At 39.4% G+C, this 21799-nt stretch overlaps 1 protein-coding gene across 4 annotated transcripts in view; it reads right to left on the bottom strand.

The window, feature by feature from the left end:
- DAAM1 (dishevelled associated activator of morphogenesis 1) overlaps nucleotides 1–21799 on the bottom strand; it is a 151899-nt gene that overhangs the window by 52831 nt on the left and 77269 nt on the right. For all 4 annotated transcript variants that reach the window (XM_039864084.1, XM_039864076.1, XM_039864093.1 and 1 more), the window contains exon 4: nucleotides 1681–1752. In XM_039864084.1, the coding sequence (XP_039720018.1) occupies nucleotides 1681–1752 (72 nt within the window). The remainder of the gene's footprint in view (nucleotides 1–1680; nucleotides 1753–21799) is intronic.

The following is a 21799-nucleotide window of genomic DNA, read 5'->3' as shown; positions in this document are numbered from 1 at the left end:
AGGCACATCATGGACCCTAGTGCAGGACAGGAACTGGTTGGCTCTGGACAAGGCATGGAATCAGCTACTAAAGGACAAATGAATCTAACTGCCTCAAAATCTGAAGAAAGGGAAAATCTGTAACGTTTAGTACTTCTCCATTTATAGAAGTAAATTCATTAACAAAGAAGCAATTGCCCTTGTTAGAATCTCACACAATGCCAACTTAATTGGAAAGAGAGACAGTCTGCCTGGCAGCTCCTTCTTTCCCCTAACAGCCGGGAACAAGAATTCAGAAAATAACCTTTACATGCAGGAAATGGAAATGGCTCTAAATTCTTATTGCTTAGGTGGATGCACAGAAAATCCCTGATGGTCATCATAAGCCTTACATTCTGTTAACATATTCATATGAATGTTGAACGTGCCCTTTCCTCATCGTTGCCACTGTGTAGGATGCCTTGTATAAGGAGGATTTGGTGGTTATTTTCTGCTCTTTTCTGCTGTGCTTTTAGACTAGAAACTTTCAAGACAAAACCCTCTATAATTTATACAACCCTGTTCACATTTACCAGGCTGTTTATTATTCGTTGTATGACAGCAGAAGAAGCATCTTTAAAGAAAAAGCTAGAAAAGAGGACGTTGCTAAAAGTCAAAGCCTCCGAAAGTTCAGCAAAAGTGTGAATGATTCACACATTCTAGTCAGTTTTTAACTTTTGCAGCAGCAACAAGATGTTTGCTTTAAGTGATAAGAAATTAATTCTCCACAAGGACTCTGGGGAAGGCAAGAAAGAAGGAGGTAGAGATAAGTATTATGGAGCTATCATCTGCGTGGATAGTATAAACGCAAAGTTGAATCTAACAGATTGACTCTTAAAATCATGAGTGTGCCCACTGAGGCAGAGACAATTCTACTGTGGGCAACCTCTAATGCTTATCAGCAGAAACAGGATTTAAGCTACTAAGGCTCAGAGGCTGATGATTTGTTTTCTACTGCATATTTTAGCTGGGATCAATATGTGCCCCTCAAGCTGTTCTGAACACTGACATCACAGAGATAGCCATGTGAGCAGAATGCATAATTTAGACACCGAGAATGCATTTTAAGCAATTACTGCACCAAAAATACATATACCAAAGATGCCCCAAGGACATTTCAGTGTTGTTGTTATTATTATTATGTTTCTTCATTAAACCACTTATACCATAAACTCCTTTTGTTATTTATAGAAGTAAAAGAGTACTTTGGTGCCTGGGAAAATCAAGAAGCCAGGAACTAAGCAAGTCCTCGGTAAGAAATGTAACGGGAGGAGAACAATGAAGAAATGGTTTCACTGCACTATTTTTAAATGGCAATAACTTTTAGAATAGTGCTGCCATAACTAAATTCCAGATGATTGGTACGAGCAATTGCAAATTACACTTGAACATAAGCCAGACTTAAGATTATAGTTCCTCTTATAACATTAAACTCACTTATACTTTAGTGTGTGCTGATTTTACTTAAAACATACTGGAAAAAAGCACTTTGCCAAGTACACTCCTGCCTGCATCTCCCCCTTTCCCAACAGGGGACATTTGGAATGGAGTCTGGAAAGACAATGACATTTGGTAGTTCTTACTCAAGTGAATTTATGGTGCAACTGTGTGCTTTGTACTAGACTTCATTTTAAACCGTCATAGAACAGTAAGTATACCTACAGCAGCCATGGAATTCAGCTGATCGATGTAGAATTCAGGCCAGCTTGTTGCTCCCTTGTTTTCTTCCTGTTCCTGAAGAGAGAAAAAACACAGGTGAGAAACCATCGGATGTATACACACGATGGTCTTCTGATTTCCAGAGCATCCAGACAAAGGCCCACACAAACTGTTACAGGACACCGAGATAGAAAATATTTGTCTGTAAATGTTGGCTTTAAATCAGACTGTCCACTTGACGAGGGTGGTCTCCCCGATCCAGTTTCCACAGAGAGTATGGAAGTCATTTCAATGGGAACTTAGCCACATCGCAGTGTGAAGTCGTTTTCCTTCAGGGCCACAACGACATTGGGCAGGGCACTGTGGCTGTCGCAAGAACAAAGGATGTGGAAGTCCCGTGTCACACTGAGGACAGCACTGCTGGACTATTCGTCTGGATGAAATCCACGAGAGATGAAAAGCTGTCTTAAAAAATGACCACAGGATTCGTCCAGTTGTTAACTAAACTTTTTTCAGTTATTCAGACGCCAGCAGACAGTAAAAATTTTGAAAGGTTTCATTTGATGTGACCAAAACGAGGTACTGCTTCAGATGAGGAGGGAGAAGAAAGCCTGGCATCGAATGGAAGGTAGTCAAATGAACCACATTAGTCTCAGGCCCCTCCTTCAGGCTGGGACAGATTTTGAGTTTAGATAGAAAATGTAATCCGTCTGAGCTGAAGAGAACCGAAACCCAAGGAATTCAGGAACTCACTCCTAAACTGCTCCAGCCAGTCTTGCATCTTACAAACCGGGGTAAGCACCAGAGCCCCTGGGGCTTCTGTGAGTAGGACATCTGTGCCAGTCTGAACTCATACCTCCAACATCAATAAAACTCAGGCGACGCCATCAGAACCCCCATCAAAAGATAGCATTGTGGTCAGGGATTTCCACGCATGCTTGCAAACGGATGCACTGTAAGTCACTTGTGTGACCAAACAAACTCAGCCAGTCTCGAGCTTCATATTCAGAGAGCACTTAGTACAATCGATATCCCTGTCTCCTTACAGAAGATGCTAGACAGGTACTCACAGCTGCTACGAGACAATGAAGTAGTGATCACCTATTTCCTGATGTCAGAATCCCAATCCCTGGGAGAACAGTTTCTAGGTGGGGCTTTTAACTGCAGTCCTATATTTACCTCAAAAAACAAAAAAACAAAAAAAAACCAAAAAAAACCCCAACACTTTCGCTAAGCAAATCTTTCTAGGCAGGTCTGCTTGGGAAAGATAAAAGAAACTTAATTTCAAAACGATTCTTTAAGTGGTCACAAAAAAAGGGGGCAAAGTACTACTGCTTACAGTGCCTTAAAAGCTGGCAGTAACTGATATCTGAACTTAGGCAGTTGCATGAATTTCATTTGGATTGAACAAGCCAGATGAGGGGGACAAAGGCTGCAGCAGTGGCTTTGAAGTTGGGCTGGATTACACTTCCATGGTTTTTAAAAGCTTAGGAAATCTGATGAGTTTTAACATGTTAATAAACTAGCTACAATGGTGGTGTAAACGCTGACCCCTTCTCTCCTCTTAAAATGGAGTATTAAAGTTAGCGAAACCTCATTGTTACCAATGTATCCAGCAAGCCAAAATCCATAATGGTATTCCATGGTATTTGAACCTATAAAGTGAAATAGAAGGTGCCAGATCTTTTCATTCCCCCAAACTAGGGCAAATTTCCAAAACTACAACAAAATCACACCCCATGTCTGAGGTCCCATGAGAGCCTTTCTGTTGTAAGCTTAATAGTCATGGTTATGGAACAGAGATCATTTTAGAAACTGAATATTAATTAGTATATACGAAGAAATTTTTCCACTTTGGAAATGCTTTAATGTAAACAGATTAGGAATAGATCTAGACACTGCAGTCAAAATAAAAGGAAGAAAGACTCATTTTTATTTCACATGCTTCAGTACTGAGAAAATCAAATGAGCGTATGTGAAAGCTTCTTGTAAATGTACTAAGTGTTATCACTATATGTCTGGGGGGTGATCCTTAGAGTTCTTCATTTTAGCGATGCATCTCCAGTTTCCCCTGTGTCATCCTGGTCCTTCTATACAGGTATGTGCTACAGTCGCCAAGTGAAACTCACATCTGTGAATCAACTCTCTCCTACTTTATGTGGTTGCTACAGAAGCACAGGATAGAAGGAGATGAATGCAGTCCTTTCCTGGAAGTCCCCTAAGCAGCCCTGGACACCGAGACATGTCAAGGGGAGACATTCTCCTGAGACGTCCATGAAAGAAACCACTGGTGGAAGCGCAACATGAATAAATTCCTGGAAGGCAACTGGGTCCTATACATTACCAGACACTAACAGGTATTATTCTTTGAACCATCTGTCTCAATTCTACTTATTTGTTCTGGAGAAACAAGAGGAAAGATATACAAGATTGTATAAACTGTATTAGTTATAATGGAAGCAACAGCAATATCCAACACATATATAGCTTACTACGTGTCAAACACTGTTCTAAGCATTGTGCTCTGCATTCGCTCTACCCTACGAGGTAGGTGCTGTTATAATGTTCATTTTACTAAAAAGGAAAAAAGAGGCAAAGAGAAGAGAGGTGAGCTGCCGAAGGTCATCCTGCTGAAAATTCAGAGTCAGCACCAAAAAAAATCAGTGCAAATTCTATAATTAGACCTCAGATGAATCACAAGCAGTAAACATTAAGTGAAAAGCGGGCCTTTCACTCTTAACCACTTCACATTATATAAGAAAACTCAAACACGGCTAATGGCCAAAAATGAGTTTGCCTTTCCCTAAACGCTTATTGCTATTTTTGTGATATTTAACATTTCTGAATATTATTTTAAGGCCTGATGCCTCTCTCTAGACTCTTTCTATGAGAACTCTTCTGGCCATCTATCAATGCCCTACCCATCTTTATAATCTTAAGAAATGTTTTCCTAACCTGTTTTATTCTGTTCTATACCTCAGGCTAAAGGCGAAATTCATGGGGATTTCTCAAGAGCACTTGGAGATGAGCAGATAGCACTGAGCAGCTCTGGACACTGAAACCATAAATAAATCCCTCCCCAGACCATACATACCTAACCCTATTTTTGGCTACCTCCTTTAGCAATTGCATTAGAATTTTTCTCTAGTAAGCAAGAATATTGCCTTCATTCTATTCTTTGAAGAAAGTCGTTTTTTCCTCTCTTTTAAAAGAGATTGTGGTTAACAACGACACTTAGAGAAGGTTGCCCTATGGGAATACAAATTTTAGCAATTACGTTAAATGTGATTTTATTCTACCTACAGATTGGATAATTTATATTAAAATCTAGTTTTGTTTCCTCTTGAAAATGTAATAACCATCTAAGCTCATATATCTATGTTCAGAAGGTCTATTAGATCATTAGAATTGAATTGATATAAATATTTTAAACTTTCCATTGATAATTGGTTTTTGAGAATATTTGCAAACATAAATGATTTCCAGAGAAATGGTACAGTATAATGATGACCAGCTAGGCCATACGAAGATGAGATTCCAGAACTTATCTTTTGGTTTACTCAATCAGCATTTTTCGGTAAGTTTGAATTCATCTGGGCCTCATTTTTCTTCTCTCCAAAATAAGAGGGTGAAACCAATTGTTTCTAAAGTCCCTACAAGCTCTAAGATTCTATATAGTTCTAATAATGAGATGTCATGAAAATACAGTGTTTACTGTACTTAGATGGCCCAATTTCTAAAATTGAAAACTTTTTATTTTTAATTGATGTTGTTCAGTGACTCAGTTAGAAAACCTTTAACTTTCAATAGCTACTTACTTTACAAGGCATCTGGAGGGGGAAAAAAATCTCAACATTGTTTTATTATTTCTCTAATCCAACTCATCTTGTTTCCTTAGTAGGTTGATAGTCATCAATAAGACAGTACTCATGGACAAAATTTCCGGTTGGATGGACACTTTGACAATTTGCCTTTGCTTTTAGCCTACACTGAGTGCCGTTTTAACCTCTTGGTTGTCCACTTTGCTCCCATTTTCTCAAATTCCAACAAAACAAAACAAAAACCCCTTTGCTAGGGAACTTGTATAGTACAAAGACTTTCAAGAACACTGATTCTTTCCTTTTTTTCTTAAATCAGGTTTTAACCAACCAACTCATTTAGAAGATATAGAAATACATAATCTTCCTAACCTCACTTCATTTCCAATTGGCACATTCTTCATTCCAAATCTCTGGCAGTGGCTTGTAAAAAATGTCCAAGAGATCCTCCCCCTTCCACTTTAAATGCACAACACTGCATTTATTTTTCTCAATTTCACGTTGCCCAGAAGAATAAATTTTGCATTATTTTCCTTCTTTGCACTGTTTCTGAGGCAAACATTCGTAGCTGTATCATAGACTTCTGTCTCTCACTTCATTATCATCTCTCTCTATCAGCCCAAGCTGACTACGTGCCACTGATACCACCACCAACAGACATGCATTTGAACCCTCAGTCACATATTACCTCAAGTGACTTATAGGCAGGTAAGTTAAGTAACCTCTCTGTGTGACTCAGTTTTAGTTTTTCTTATGTGTAAAATGGGTGTCTACCTCACAGGAACATTGTAAGGATTTAATAAGCTAATAAAAGTAAAGAAAGCACTGGGAACAGTACACACAGAACATGTTCAATAAATGTCAGCTAGGATGATAATGATGCTATTTCAGAATCTCCAACTATGGTCACTCTAAGTCCTTGTTACTAAGACTGTAAAAATTGGAGAAACCAGTTTGGAGGTATATTTGGCAGTAATTGTTCAAATTTAAAACACACCCAGTCTTTGACCCTGTAAGTCTACTTTCAGGAATTTACCCCATAATTACATATTCACATTGCATAGATATATATTACATAGATTTTTTTCACTGCAGTGAATGTTTGAATTAGTAAATAATAAAGTTAATAAATACATGAAAAGGGGGATGGTTGAATAAATTACTTTGTAGCAATAACAAAGAATGAAGTAGAGTTATGTAATGATATTAAAAATGACCAAATATATTATTGAGGGACTGTTTCAGAATTTTATTTTTTATTTGCAGAAAAAATGTAAGCTTTATACACAAACATTTCTAGAAATATATACAATAAAATTTAACAAAGGCTACCTCTGGGTAGCAGTAGGAAAAGTCTTTTACTTATAAACTTTTATTTCTAAAAATTCAAACTTCTATTTTAGCAAGAATAGGCACTATTTTCACAATTAAAATGAAAGTAAGTTTTAAAGCATTACGTGTTCTCTTAGAATAAGAGCTTTGCTTTTCTGTAATGTGAAATGCATCCAGATCCTGCAACATTTGGGACGTCTCTGTTCTTTACTCCCGGGACTCCCCTTGGCTCCCCACAGCATATACTTAAAAACATTTCTCTGTCTTCTCTCAGTGGCTTTTCTATTTCTAAAACACACTGTAACCCTAATGTCAACTGTCTGTTCAGAGAAAGAAATTGTATGATGTGGACTAAGATTTACATACCCAAAACATGCTGAAATTTTCTAAATTTCAACACTTAAGAATTTGCGTGGCAAACAACTTCTTGGTAGTGGCTAAAGACTTGCAGTGATATAAGTGAGACTCAAAGTACAGTTTAAAAATTAAGCCTTTAAGAAAAAATTCTTTTGAAATTACCCCAGGACAAAGTTTTAATAGGATCGTTTCCCAAGTAAGAATATGTAAGAACTGACAGTTTTTCTTCGGTTTAAGATGCTTTTAGTAAGGCCCAAAATAGGCTGTGCAAAGGTTAATCAATTGTAAAAGACACGCTCTACGGTTGTTCACAAGACCACAAATCACAGACTGAAGCAACAAGCACTTGGCCAACTAAAGCCATAAGTCTCCTTGTGAACTTTTACATACACATGAGGTTCTTAGACAATAAATACTTGTTAGAAAAGACAAGAGATACTTTTTCCCTGTCTGGATTGGCTAACAATCCTCTAGCAGTGTGTAATAGTACTATCAACCCCAAAATAGTAGAGACATATTAAGGTTCGAACAAATGAATTTCAACAGCAGAGAGGTATTACTTCAGTATAGTAGTATGAAGTAAATTGCATTCCGATAATTTGCATTATAGGACAAAGGCAGCAAAATATTAGTAAAAAAACAAAACAAAACAAAACACCTGTTCATTTATAAAGAAAATGCTGTTAGAAACCATGTTAGCTGTGATCGTATATATGATCAAGATATTCTATCCTTTGTTAATGATCAAAATCGTCACCTGTTACATTAAATTGTCATTATTATTGTGGGTTTCATGGGTCCACCCTCATATACTAATAAATTCATTCTGTGCTTAGAATTTTCACAGAATTCTGGGCAAAAGATTAACATATTTTATTCTCTTAGGTATTTATCCATGATGTGTGTGGAATTTAATATACTCAAGGGAATCATAGGAAACAGGAGTCAATGTGGGTGAAACTAGATCCAAGGAACCAGGAAGGAAGAGCAAGCAGGTTTGATGGAAGACGGAAAGATTTTGTAGAAGGCCTTGCTAATTACTTGCTAGTTATTTCTGGTAACTTTCTCCTCTGCTTCAGTAATAGTGTAATCAGCACCTTCTCAAAAGACGGCCATGATGAAGTGTGGCACACCCTAGACACCAGGGTAGGCAAATTTTTCTGTAAAGGCCCAGATAATAAATATTTTAGGTTTTGCAGACTGCACAGTCAGATGCAACCACTCAACTCTGCTACTGTACAGTGCAAAAGCAGCTACAGATAACACTTAAAAGAATGACCACTGCCGCGTTTCAACAGCACTTTATAAAAACAGGTGACTGGCCAGTTCGTCAACCTCTGTGCTAGAATCTAAAGGGCGGCTCTCAAGAGGGCAAGAGTACATCAAAATTCTAACTTGATTACCAATGACTCCTTCTCTTCTCGAAGCTACCCTATCTCCAGTAAACCCCAGCTATAAGCTAGGATAAGCTCATATTAAGTTTTTGGAATTTGCCCAGTAACCTGTACTTTTTCTTAGAAGAAGAGGACCTACTACGCCTGCTATCTTTTGATGAAGCTCACGACTCCCTGAAAGCAGTTAAAATAGCACAGAGTCATTTGGTTCTTTAAATCCCCAACAGTGTCTATCTTGTTCATTTTTCATTGAGAAGAGAAGAATCAGCAGATCCACCATCCTGGATTCCTGAGACTGCCGCTTTACTCAGTTTTTCCAATGCCTATCTCTAACTCCTAACAGTGGGTTGAAACTATATTCTACCTGCAAAGCTTGCCAAAGGGTGCCTGTTGGTTTCAAAAAATAATGCCTACGTTGTCACATTTCAAGACAGTCATGTAGTTCCTGGGACTGGTAATCTGGATGCATTTTTTGGCCACTGCCACAATTACACATCAAGTGTATCCGTTGCCAAAATCCGGTTGGGCCCACACAGAACAGCAGCTTCTTCATCTGCCAGGAAATCCAACACCTCCTCCTAAACTTCAGAATGTCAGTCATTTTCTGGAAAGAATGGAGGCTGACTTGCAATAACAATGATTTTCACATTTAGTATTTAGAATCATGGAAGAAAAGCAAGCCTCTGTCCCACTTTTTTCTAATGCTACAAAACATCTGTATGCTTTTAAAGAAAGCCATCACATAATTATGTAGCTAGGTTTTTGACCCTAGAGACACCCTAGTCCAAGTTTCCCCTCCCAGGAGTCCTTTATATAAGGTCACCAGCAGGTGATCGGTCACATGCTCTCTGAGAGAAGGCTTCAAAAGGGTCCACATCATTTGCAAATAATGGTTAGAAAATTTACCTCATACAGAATTGACAGATGTCTCCTTGTAACTTCAAGCACTTGTTGGCCTTAGTTTTACCCTTAGGAACTGCATGGAATAAGTCTAATTTCTCCCATGAACAATAACCCAGCAAATATTTAAACAATTTGAATAAAGCTATTATATCCTCCCAAAGTCTTCTCTCTACCAAGCCAAAAATTCTCCACTGGCTGTATAGCACAAGTTTATCTTCCTCAATTCATAAATAAATCTCGAATTTTCCATAAGTTCATCGTACCCTCATGTCCATTCTTCACAAAACTAACCCAACAAATATATCTTAAGTCTTATGAAATGGCTCTTCTCACATGCTTGTCAGTGATGTATAACTCTAGACAGTCTCTCCTGAGAGGGCATCTGGAAGATTTCTGACCAAAATGTGTCCCCAAGAAGAAACAGAACAAGTTCTTGCTCTCTTGATGGTCCATAGCAAATAACATTTATGATATAGAATAAAAGATATATGTCATACAAAGCAGAGGTAAACATGTATAGTCCTTGTTTTATTTTCATATTTTAGCAAAGTTGGCCATAAGCTAAATAGTAAAATTGATTTTCTTACTGTAAGATTGAGGACACTTTATCTCTGAAACATAAATATAAATTAACAGAACAGAAAATGGATGAACAGGAACTGGGCTCATTAGCTGCCAAGAATCTTTGTGAGAAGTTCAAGCCCCTTTTAAAACACTGTTTTTCAGGTGTCTGGATTACCCTTGGAGCCTCTACTCCTCTGCTGTACATTTTTACCCCTTCAAACATCATAGGAGCTTCTTCCATGAATGCATGTGAAGCCGGGCACCTCTTCTGACCCCCTGAACCCTGCTCCTTCCCCTTCTTTGGTCTAATCAGGTATAAAAGAATCGATATACAATGCACATTTTCCCACAGAGAGCCTCCTGTTATCATATCATGTGCTCCAGCCTAAAATATTATTAAAGATCTCAGATAATTTATAATGTTAGCCCCTTCTTTATCAATTCTCTAAGATAAAAATTCTATATAGATAGAGGATAAATTTTTCAAAGGTAAAATCATGGCACGTACTGATGTCAAAGATTTTAATGAACTCATTAATAAATGAAGGAATTGGTAAGATGTTGCAATAGGTTCAAAAGAGAATCTAAGGGGCAAAGACATATTTAAGCATTTATTTACTAATAGATACAAAATTGATCAACAGAACAAAAATCACCTGCATTAGACAATTTGCATTTCAATGGATAAGAATTTTTTGCACTGCTATCAGTTTTTTAAAACAATGTTCGGATTTGTTAAATAACTGATAGTAAAAGGTGGAGCTCACTCTGCAGAGTGCTACAGACAGAACATTCGATAAATCTTTTCCCATTTCAATATTAACTACAGTATAGCAGAATAAGAGATGCATGATTAGTACTTCCTGGTTGAAGAAGACACAATCTATAAAGGTGTAATGTGGAAGACAAACTGTATGACTAACATACTGCTCCAGGCTCCTCACACCTAAGTTACCCCAAATGCTCAGACTTGCCCAAAGCTTCTTGCTTAAGAACACCTACCCTATCCGGATCACTTCACATCAATTCCACCCTTTTCCGTTGCCTTATCTAGGCTGTGTGGTATGGTTTCTATTTTGGCATCACTAAGTCTCTGACTTGAAACCACAGAGATTATCCCACTATCCCCCTTCCACACACAGTTATAACTGGTCCTCTGTCCTCTCCTGTAATTTGTTGGGCAAATTATTGTGGGAGTACTTCTAAGATTTCTTGCACTGTGAAAGGAAGGATGGAAGGATGGAAGGAAGGAAGGAAGAAGGAAGGAAGGAAGGAAGAAGGAAGGAAGGAAGGAAGGAAGGATGAAGAAGGAAGGAGGAGGGAGGAGGGAGGAGGGAGGGAGGAGGGAGGAGGAGGAGGGAAGGAGGAGGAGCAGGGAGGGGGCGAGTAGAAGGGAGCAGGGAAGGAGGAAGTGAGGGAGGAAGGGATGGAGGAGTGGGGAGGAAGGGAGAGAGGGAGGGAGGAAGGAAAGCTTTGAGCTCAGTGAGTTTAGGCCTACTCCCCCCATCCCCTACCTCTAGCCAGAAAGAAAACTAAACTTGACCAGTGTTGCCTCATGGCTTGATCTGGAGCCATTTAGGAGTAGCACTTAGCCTAACTCGGGAGCGATATTAACACTACACTCTGAACTTAGGGCTCCTCAAGGGTGGGATAGGAACAGAAATCTTCTGCTCATCACACATAAAATTCACAATGCTGAACTGAATCTAAAAAGTCATTTGCTTTCCTTATTCATTAACCCACCCAATATTTGTTGAGTTTTATAATGGCCTACACACTGTTCTAGGTGTTAGAATACAATAAAAGAACAAAGCTTCTTGCATTCCTTGTTATTAATCCTGGAATACAAGATATATCAGACATATGAGAATATATTTCCAAACTTGAGCATTGAGTTTCTTACCAGATCACAAACTTATGATGACAATAGCTTCCCAGTCTTTGCAAGTACAGTTTCAAAGACCTGTACTCATTTATATATTTCACTCTTTTTACATTATGATAAAAAGGAACAGTCAAGTATTATTAACTCTTTTACTAATCTCCAGTCTTTCTCAATGTATCTTCTAGCTTCAAAATAAAAATCAAGTGTAAGCATTCCTAAGCTCCACTGGAAAATAATGCCTTGAAACATTTCCTTGATAGCACAAAATGTTACATTATTTTCTTAGAGTCACAAACTTTATTTACCTTAGTTAAAAATCATCAAAAATTTCTGAATTACCTGAAATGAAATACAGCACATCAAAAATCAGACTTGCACTACATGTCAATCAGTTACCATTTTTTGTTCTCCCTCAAATCACATACTCCAGAAAAGCAAGAGTGACACTTTAAAGACATCCAGTCTCTCCACGGGGAACAGCAGCAACGAAACAAAGAGTAACAATATGACTTCAAGAGTAAAGAAACCAACTGCATTTCTGAAACAGCTCAGGGACTCAGTCTGTTCCAACACTCTTATTTCCTGAAAAAGCCTCAGCTGACTTTACAGATTTGAAATCTTACAAGTCATATGCTACAAGATCCTAGGGGAAAAATGTATTTCACATGTGCTGATATATCTAAGAATATAGTCACAACCTTTATCTAGAACTAAAAACTAAGACTTTACAGTCCATTTCCCAAACTACGAGACATTTATTTTAATTTTAACAAGTCATTTCTTTGGCAAAGCACTTCACAGCATGGACTATGACTGGAGCCTGAAAAATCTCAATCAGTATAACTTCGACATCTGAAGCCAATTTTAGATGACAATTCCCTCTCATTTTCATGGCAAAAAAGAAACATTCTCCAATTATTATTTTCAGAAATGATACAAGCCCACATTCCCCTGTTGCCTATGACACAAAGGTATACAGTGACATAAAACAAATTACTTCTATGTAGCTTGTTAAAAGGCTTTTACCCACATGTCACCATGGAGTGCTACAGACCCAGATACAATTTAGTCCAGCTGGCTGGTAAATTTACATGTTTGGACACACATCACTAAACCCTTATGCAGTGTGGAAATCCAATCAGTGGTGTCAATGGCCTTTGTTGCCTCACATCTTGCTACCAGATTTGCTGCTACCAGACTAGCTTTTCAGAATGTCATAAAGTAGGTTTTGATGTTCTGTAATCTGCTCTTGGGAAAACAATCAAAGTGTGTTTACAGTTTGCAATATAATGCTAAACACGAGGCTATAAAGAGAGGACTTTGGGAAACAGTAATTAAACTAAGAAGAGAATCAGGGGAAACGGCAGGCCCCCAAAGGCATGTTCCATTCACGGAAGCATTCTTAGGATGACAGTGAAAAATGCTGCAACAGAGCTAACTGTCCCCTAGCAGGAGAGTCATAACCATATTTCTGATTTTAAGCCATCACTGACTGTATGGCATTCTACTGAATTAATAAGAGCATTTTGAGCAAAAGAAATATAAAAGAAAAGCATCTGTTGCAAGATGTCATTGTCTCAGAAATGTCTAAATGTGAGGACATGGGGAAGTACATCTTAGAAACTGAGGAAACATGCTTTTCTTTACATATGAGGGTGGATAAAAGAATACCATCTTAAGACTGCTTAAGTCAAATGTTATTCTGTACTGCATTGAAGAACAACTACAGAATTTAAGACACTGTAATTTAAAGTTGGTATTCTTCTGTAGACTTTCTACTGTAAAATGTTTCTAGTTCCACAAATTACTAGGTTCCTGGAGTATAAGGAATTTGAAGAGCCCCAAATTAGAAGTATTAGTGGCACATTCTAACTTATCCTGGAAGCTCAAAGCTTCTTCTTACTTCACAAGGAAAGTGAAGCTCTGAAATGCACCAAGTATAACAAGGATTCAATAGTACTAGACGTGCTAGAGCTATTAGCGAAGAGAATAAAATAAATATCTACGTAGGAAAAACTAAGAAAAAGTGATTTTTTTTCTTCTTTGATTGCCCTTCCAAAGTGCAAACTTCCTTCCATTGATGTCTTTCATAAACCTGGAGATGGTGAAGTCAGGCAGGCTTGGGACATTCTTTCTATGAAAGCAGATGCCATAGCACTTAGTCCACAGAGAAGCAAGAAGAGACCCAGAAGGAAAAAAGCATGAAATATGATACTTACGTCCAACTATAATCTAGGGGCAAGAGGTGCCCTCGAGGGCAAGGATAGCAAATATCTGCTACATATGACATATTTTCCTATCATGTGTCATGGCAGACATAGCTAATCGGTTACCACACTATTCCTACTGAACCCATTCGTAACCTCTGAATGCTGCTCAAAGTGCTCTAGCCTTCAACTTCCAATTGTTCAGAGTTAGTAACCAAGATAAAGCTTTTTGCCACCTCTGCGTAAGGTCATTCATAGTGCACTCAGTTAACCAGGGAGGGAAGCCGCGGTCCTAAGGGGGTCATTCTCTCCCGCCCTCTTCCAGCCTGGTGTTCCCTAATTACAAAGGAGGTGCCTTGTTCTGGAATGTCTCCTGTGCTGTATGTCCCTCAGGGGTCCATTGGGCTGGTGATAACCAGAACGGGCAGCTAGTTCTGGATTCTCAGATATGAAACCTAGTGATATCCCTTGCCATCACAGATATAGTCATCACTGACACCCCTCACTCACTGTGCAATTAATTGTACACCGGCAGATTGCAGAATTCTGGAAGTGAAATGCTTCAACACACAGAGGCAAGGGGCTCAAAGGGCTTCACATAGTCACATTTAGAACCCCAGTTCCACAACAGCACTGTTGACAAGGACTCTACGGAAAAGACTGAGAGCTCCAAGAGAGTCATGTACTCCTAACTCTGCAACTGACACATGATGGAATTTGTCCCATATTCGAGCTATCAAAAGGGAGCTGTTGGAAGAAACTTACTTAAGAATTAAGGTTGGGAAGCCAAAGATGGCTGCTCTGCAGCAGCTGAGAACCATTGCCTTCCCGGGACTCCCACTCAGACCCAGAGCTCCCAGTCTCTTCCAGGAGTGTTCGCCCCATAGTGCAGCACCAATATGGACATGAGTGACAAGCGCAAAGTGCTAGAGTTGCTTCTCTAGCTCTCATTCCAAAGAGGAAAAGGGCTCCACAGGACACACAACCCCCACACTTCCCATGACTCCACAGCAACTGGTTTGTCCAACTAAGATATCTTTTTTTTCTTCTCTCAGCTGTATACTGCTCACTTATTTTTATTGTTGTTTGAATGATTATAGGTGAATGCAAGCACATGGTCATTCTCTCCCGCCCTCTTCCAGCCTGGTGTTCCCTAATTACAAAGAAAGCAAGGCCCCGAATAAAGGGGTTACTCGCTGAGGAAGCACCAAAGAAATATGGTATCCACAAAGCAGATACATATTCACTGTTTTTATAATGCTGCAAAGAACAAAGTATTTATAGACTGAAGAATCAACAATCCCCAAATCTATAAACTGACTTATACATAGAAACTAGCTCAGAATTTAGGCATGGGAAATAGTCAGCAAGTTATACGTCTCAATTTCTTAATATGTGAAGAAATTAGGATTGGAAGAAAAGAGAGAGGCTTTCACAGTTTTTATAAGGAGATGCTCAAGATAAAGATGTGCTGATTAGAGGAGGAGAAAGAAACCAATTATGCGATTTCCAGCCACAGCCAACCTGCTTGTTTGTGCAGCCGTGCTGAATCTGCACCTGCACTGTAGTCACCCATCAGGGAAGTGGCTAATGCCTCAGAGGAACTTCCTGTGTTTGGTGATGGCATATATCAGTCAAGAGCTTGCAGGAGATGGAAATACAGTTTGTCTGGGTCTGGAACTGAGGGTGTAAAGAGGTCTGAAGGAGAGGAAGAGTGAACTACACACAGAGCAGTTTCCTTTGCAGTCAAACCAAACAAACATAACGTTGAGTGAATTGTCTATTTTTATGTACTTCTAACATTTTGTACTTTGGTATGGCTTGATGGGTATTTGAATGGAATGCTTTTCATTTTCTAGACCTTGGGTTTTTCTTTTTTAAATGAACATTTTCTATTTCAGTAATTTTTATATCAATTTGATTTGCTAAGACATATGGGAGAAAATAGAAGAACTTTAATGATGGTTTCTTATACCTGAAACAGTCAAACTTAGGTAAAGTAATTGATGAAGGCAATGAGAAACTAGTTCCTCAGAAGATCAGCACCTAATTCACTACAGGTATAAACTCTTACAACCACTTTGGAGAATAATTAAAGGTGAAAATGTTCATAATGACTCAGTAATTATATGTCTAGGTGTCCATCCTAGAGAAATTCTTGAATGGATGCACAAGGATCTTCACTGCACTAATTTTTTTAAACAGCGAAAAACTGGAAATAAGCATTATCCAAAGGGGATAAAAATCATTAAACTGTGACATACCCATATAATGGAACATTTTAGCAAAATTAAAATGAAGAAATACCATATATTGTTCATAAATCTGAACATGTAGTAGAGTAAGATTATAAATAGATGTGTGAGGAAAAGAAACACATATCATCTTTAGAACAGAAGTCACCACTGGGATCCAACTATATTTATAATATTTTCTTTTATTTTTTTAAAATTCAACATTTTAATAAAATGTTGGCATTTATTAAACATGGGTGTTTATAATATTCTGTACTTTTTTGCATATTTTAAAATTGCACGAAATAAGATAATCAATCAGGAAATAATAGTTTATCCCATGACTTGAGGGGAAGTTATCAGAGGTTTCTTAGTTTTCTATTTCAGAGATTTCACAGAGCATCAATTTACTGGAACTCAGAATGCCTGCTCTGGTAATTAGGTTTAAGACTTCTATCAATAACAGTATTTGCAATTGTGCTGAAACATTCTTTTATTATCTCAACACAGTTTTGTTTTGTTAGCTTAACTTCGGAAATCACACAGCTAGAACTATTGAATTATAATGCTGTGACTCTGAATGAATTTTGTTGCTGAACAGGGCACTTGTAAAGCTGGCTCACTTCAATCTAGAGTTACTTATTTGTGAAAAATGACTCATTTAATAGAACCTCTTAGTATTGTGCTCTTTCACTTGTAGTATCTCAAACCTGAAAAACAGTATTCTACAGAACTAGAATGGAATACTCAAATAGAAGATGCCTGAAGTTGTCTATAATATTTTAGATTTGGTCATTTCTCCAAGTACAAAAGAGGAAAGACAGATATGTTTTGGTTCATTCAATGGGCAAGTTTGCTTACGCTTCTTCATTACTGAAGCTGGGCACCTAGTGAAAGTCAACATTTATGAAAACACAAACTATGAGCTCAGGACCATTCTGGACTCTAAAAAGCAGGGGTGATGGTAGGCACTGCTGGAGTTACAGAATTGGTAATATTGGAAGGAAAAAGATGTCCAAAATTAAGCTACTTAGAGGGGAAAGGGCAATGAGAAACACGCCTCCTGTGGGTTTCAGGGCAGAAAACTGAGGAAATCGCATCAGGGCCAAGGTAACCATGTTTTCACAGCCACTGTCTAAGTAGATATACAATAGTGAAAAACTCTAGGTAGTTTACAGATTCACCTTTGTTTTAATCCCCCCAGGGAAGAGTAAAAAGAGAGAGAGGTTAGGGGGAATGGGTCCCTGAGCTAGACAAAGAAAAACAAGTGCCAGGGTTGCCTTGACAACACAAGCACTGGTTGCATTTTAAATAATATTTATTTTTCCTCCTAATTTCAATAGAAATATGTGGTGGCTTTTTAATGTTCAAGGTGGCTAGACTGAATGACACCCTTTCTTTCAGGTTTCCAGGTAAGTGAGACACGAGAGAGACTCTTGGGAAATGTGGAAGGTGGAAGTGAAGCAGCCGCCATTTTGTAGTCCATACAAGTCGCGGCCCACTACCTGCTGGCTCACCTCACAGGTGTGGAATAGCAGGCAGGTCTGCAACTGCTCCACCTTCCCCTGGATCTTCCTTCGGCTTTTAGTTTTCTCCCTTTTACTGGTTCCCACTCCAAAATCTTGACTTACAGCAAAGTGGGCACTAAACATCCAAAGCTCATTCAAATGTATATTCAAACAACTACAGTAAAGAAAGAAGAGGGGATCTAACTCCTCCTCCCTCTCAAATCTTCCAGGTCAAATGCCCAACCATTGCTTCACACCCCAGCCTACCCACAGTAGCTTCTCATTAGGATACTGGGAACAACTAGAGGATTAACATACCATCTCTATTTTCTGGGCCGGTTTGTTTAACAGTTGTGTGGAAAACTGATGGTTCCTCTTATCTTTAATTCCACTACTTTAGCATATGTTCCTTTAAATCTGTGTTTTGATCAAACCACTCCCTCCCTGCTCTCCAAACACAGGAGGGCCTCAACTCTCAAGGAACCCAAAGAACTGCATCTCGATGACCATACACAATACAACTTTAATCTCTGTGTGTGTGGTGAAAGGAGGACTCCTTTCTGGGGAGAGGGGCAGGAACGTGATCTATTTAGGATTTGCAAACCAAATAAAGGGACTGAATAAAAAGCATCAGCTGAATTTTCAGCCGTTTTTCCTAGATGTCTTCAAAATCAGCACTTTTCACAAATCGCAACAGCTGAACTGAAGCCAGCTTAGGCAAGATTCTTGAATGATTTAATTAGAGTCAAACAAACTCAGCAGCAGAGTTAAAATTCACCTTCTCCAAAGTAAACACGAAAAGATGCAGAAGTGTCATGTGAAGACTACAATGCCATGTACTTAAGCTTCGGCTTTCGAGATCAGAAATGGAAGGAGGAAACATTAGGCACAGTTGTCAAATCCTGATCTTTGCCTCAAATATCTGATGTCACTACAGCTAACAGTGTCTAGCCCCATTCGCTTATTTTGCAAACTCCGAAGTTCAAGTTGGGGAGAAAAAGTATTTTCTGGAGATTTATAAGGACTTGTTAAGTGACAGAACCAGTACAGTTGCTCCTGTGAAGAACTGCAGTTGAGAGTCCGCCTGTGCTGTCGCCGTAGCACGGACACACACCATTTTGTTTTCTCTTCTCTGAAGGCCTATTCCTTACTGTTCCCAGGGTTTAAAAAATCATGTTAACAATAAGCAAATACAGCAGGGCCAGATGCCTTTCGTGGTCAGATGGTTCATTGTTTAAAAAGCTTCAGTTTAAAATCCAAAAGATTGTTAACAGATGCAGTTTCTGGCTGGAGACTGGGAAAAACCTCCCTTAAACAAAAGAGTATGTTGTGATTGGAACCAAAAAGGGAATTACCTTTAAAGATAAGAACCACAAACATTTCCTATTTGAAAATACCCCCAACTCCACCAACAAGACTTGTTTTTGGACCTTTCATGAAAGTTAAAAAATTTGACGGTGGGTTGCTATGTATGACAAACCATGGCTGACAAACCAGTCCAGTCGTTTTTACAGATTGGTTTGGATTTTCAACAAGGCCACAACATCCATCTCTTGCTCTCCAATTAGGCAAAATTCCAATTAGTTTCTTTCCAATTCTTTTAGCCTCAGAAATACTTTTGCTGCTTTCATTTTGGCTCTGGAAATAGGTTTTCAACCAGAGACTTAGACAGAGACGTTTGAGAAATGAACACAAAGCCTGATAAGCAGAAAGCCACTGCTAGGACTCCAGTCACTATTGGATGGAAAAGAGCCGCTTGGCGGAGAAAGACCTAGCCCCATCTTATTTCCCAGTCTTGTGCGCTTTTAAACAGAAAGCCTGCCTTTCACCAACTCCTGTGGCCATTTCTGTTGGCTTTGTGGGCCTTCACCTTTTGGCTTTACTATGTGTGAGAATGCCTGTAATGTCCGGAGTTCTAATCTTGAAAGATGGAAAATCTGAAGGAACCATGAGTATGGAGCTTTCCCTCAGCCTTGGGTTTGGCTTGTGGGTGACAAGCCTAATTTGAAAAGGCCACACAAGAGATGGTCCAAGGAAAATCATCTGTTGTCCTCATTAAGGATGGCCACTACTGGCTCCATTCTGAGATGGGCAACCCGTCCCTTAGGAGACCAAATTTTTGGAAGAGAGGTAAACATCATGCTCTTTCCATACTTAGGTTTTTTAAGGCTCCCTTGTTCATTTTATTAAGTGCTCAATAGGGTCAGTTTCAGACCAAAGGCATAGTATAGTTTTTTAACAGTCTGAGAAGTTCTAATCAGGAAAATCCTTAAGTTAAGGAATGCTACTGTCCATTTTAAAGTGAGGCAGATCCTTAAGCCCACAGGACTCCCCATAGGGTTAAAATGGCTCTCCCACTCAGCCACGCCACTGCTAAGTCACATAAGGAATCCAAGCTGCTGGAATGAAGCTGGGAGGAGAACTGTATGCTCAAAGATCTGTGCAATCTGGCCAGGTACTCGGCAGGAAGGGCCCATCCATCAAGAAATGGGACTCTGAGCCAGTGGCCACATCCATATGCATCCTCCTCCAACAGCCAGCCCCACCACGCACACAGAAGAAAGTTTGCAAGGGGATTCGCTAGGCCTGGACATTGAAAAATGAGCAGCAGCTGCAGGCCCAAGGTCATTACTATTCTCCAGGGGTTGCCTTTTCTAATCTAAGGGGCAGTAGTTTCCATGATTAACTTTCAATGGCTGTCAAGGGTGTAATAAAATCTGGGAAAGAAGGAAACTTTCCCCTCGGTAAGCTGCTCCCATTTCCCTGCCCTTTCCCTTCCTCCAGCGCGTATTCTCAATCCCTGCTTCACGCTGTTTCCTAATTCTGAGGGACAAGCCCGCACTCAGATGAGCCAAAACAGACAATGTCCTCTGTGGACACAAGCACCTGAGGATTTTCCCCTCTCAGTTCTAGGGGTCGGGTCTATAACACAGCTCCGTGAAAAGTCCCCTTGTTTCTAAAGACCTTACAATACCATCACTTTCAGAACGGAGCACATTTTATTTTCATTTAAAACCTTTTCCCCAAGTGTATTTTATCTGTTTCCTGAGCCATGACAATCAGTTCAAGAAAAGAGAGGTTTTCTGGTTGGTAAGATGAGCACAAAGAGAAAGAGGAGAAGAGGACATACTCATTCACAAACACGTCTTGCTGGTTATGGCTGGATTAGAAACCCCGAGGCTCCGACTTGGTCTGACGTGACAGTGGCTGGGAGACAACAGCTAGACGTGTCTCTCAGCAAAGGCCCCCGGAACCAAACCCCACACATGGTTTTATTGACTGTAACTGCTCAGGTAGAAAATTTAACGTGCTTTAGATTTTTGACAGTTTGGTATAACAGTAATGATAACTTTGTGGTTCACTCATCAGACGTTCATGTCAAAGTACCAGAAGCTGGAGTTACAGAGATGAGTAAGACATGGCTCCTCACCACCAGAGCCGTGAAGTCTGGTTGAAGAGGGACACACGGAGGCTCACGCAGGAGAGATGCTCCTGGGAGGGTGGAATGCCAATTACACACGGCATCAAAGAGAGGACAGAGGTGCTGAGAGCCAGCTGTGTGGGCAAATGGAAGCCCCAAAATGCATACAAGTCACCTAAGAAAAGGTCTTCCTGACTGATACTGTCTTTAAAAGATATTAGATTGCTAGTTTGTTCTAATTTCCCTTCGACAAGAGTCATCGGACTGTCCACTGCCTGCTGGAGAGAGGCAGCATTTCTCCTAGGTGTGAACCCTGACCTTCCTGCTTGCCCCATCTTGATTCAAGTTTCTACTGCAACAGAGGGAAAGTGGCTAAAGACAGCCACAAACGGGATCGGTTCCAAAAATGGGATGTGAACAGTCTAAGAATTTGCCACAGGGTTTAAAGATGGCAGGGTGAACTTGATTGCAGGAGATATAGTTTAGGGGTGATGCGTAA

The sequence above is a fragment of the Pteropus medius genome, unplaced genomic scaffold (assembly GCF_902729225.1).
Source record: "Pteropus medius unplaced genomic scaffold, Ma_sr-lr_union100, whole genome shotgun sequence".
NCBI lineage: Eukaryota > Metazoa > Chordata > Mammalia > Chiroptera > Pteropodidae > Pteropus > Pteropus medius.
The sequence above is the reverse complement of the archived record's forward strand: the minus strand, read 5'-3'. Positions and strand labels throughout refer to the sequence as shown.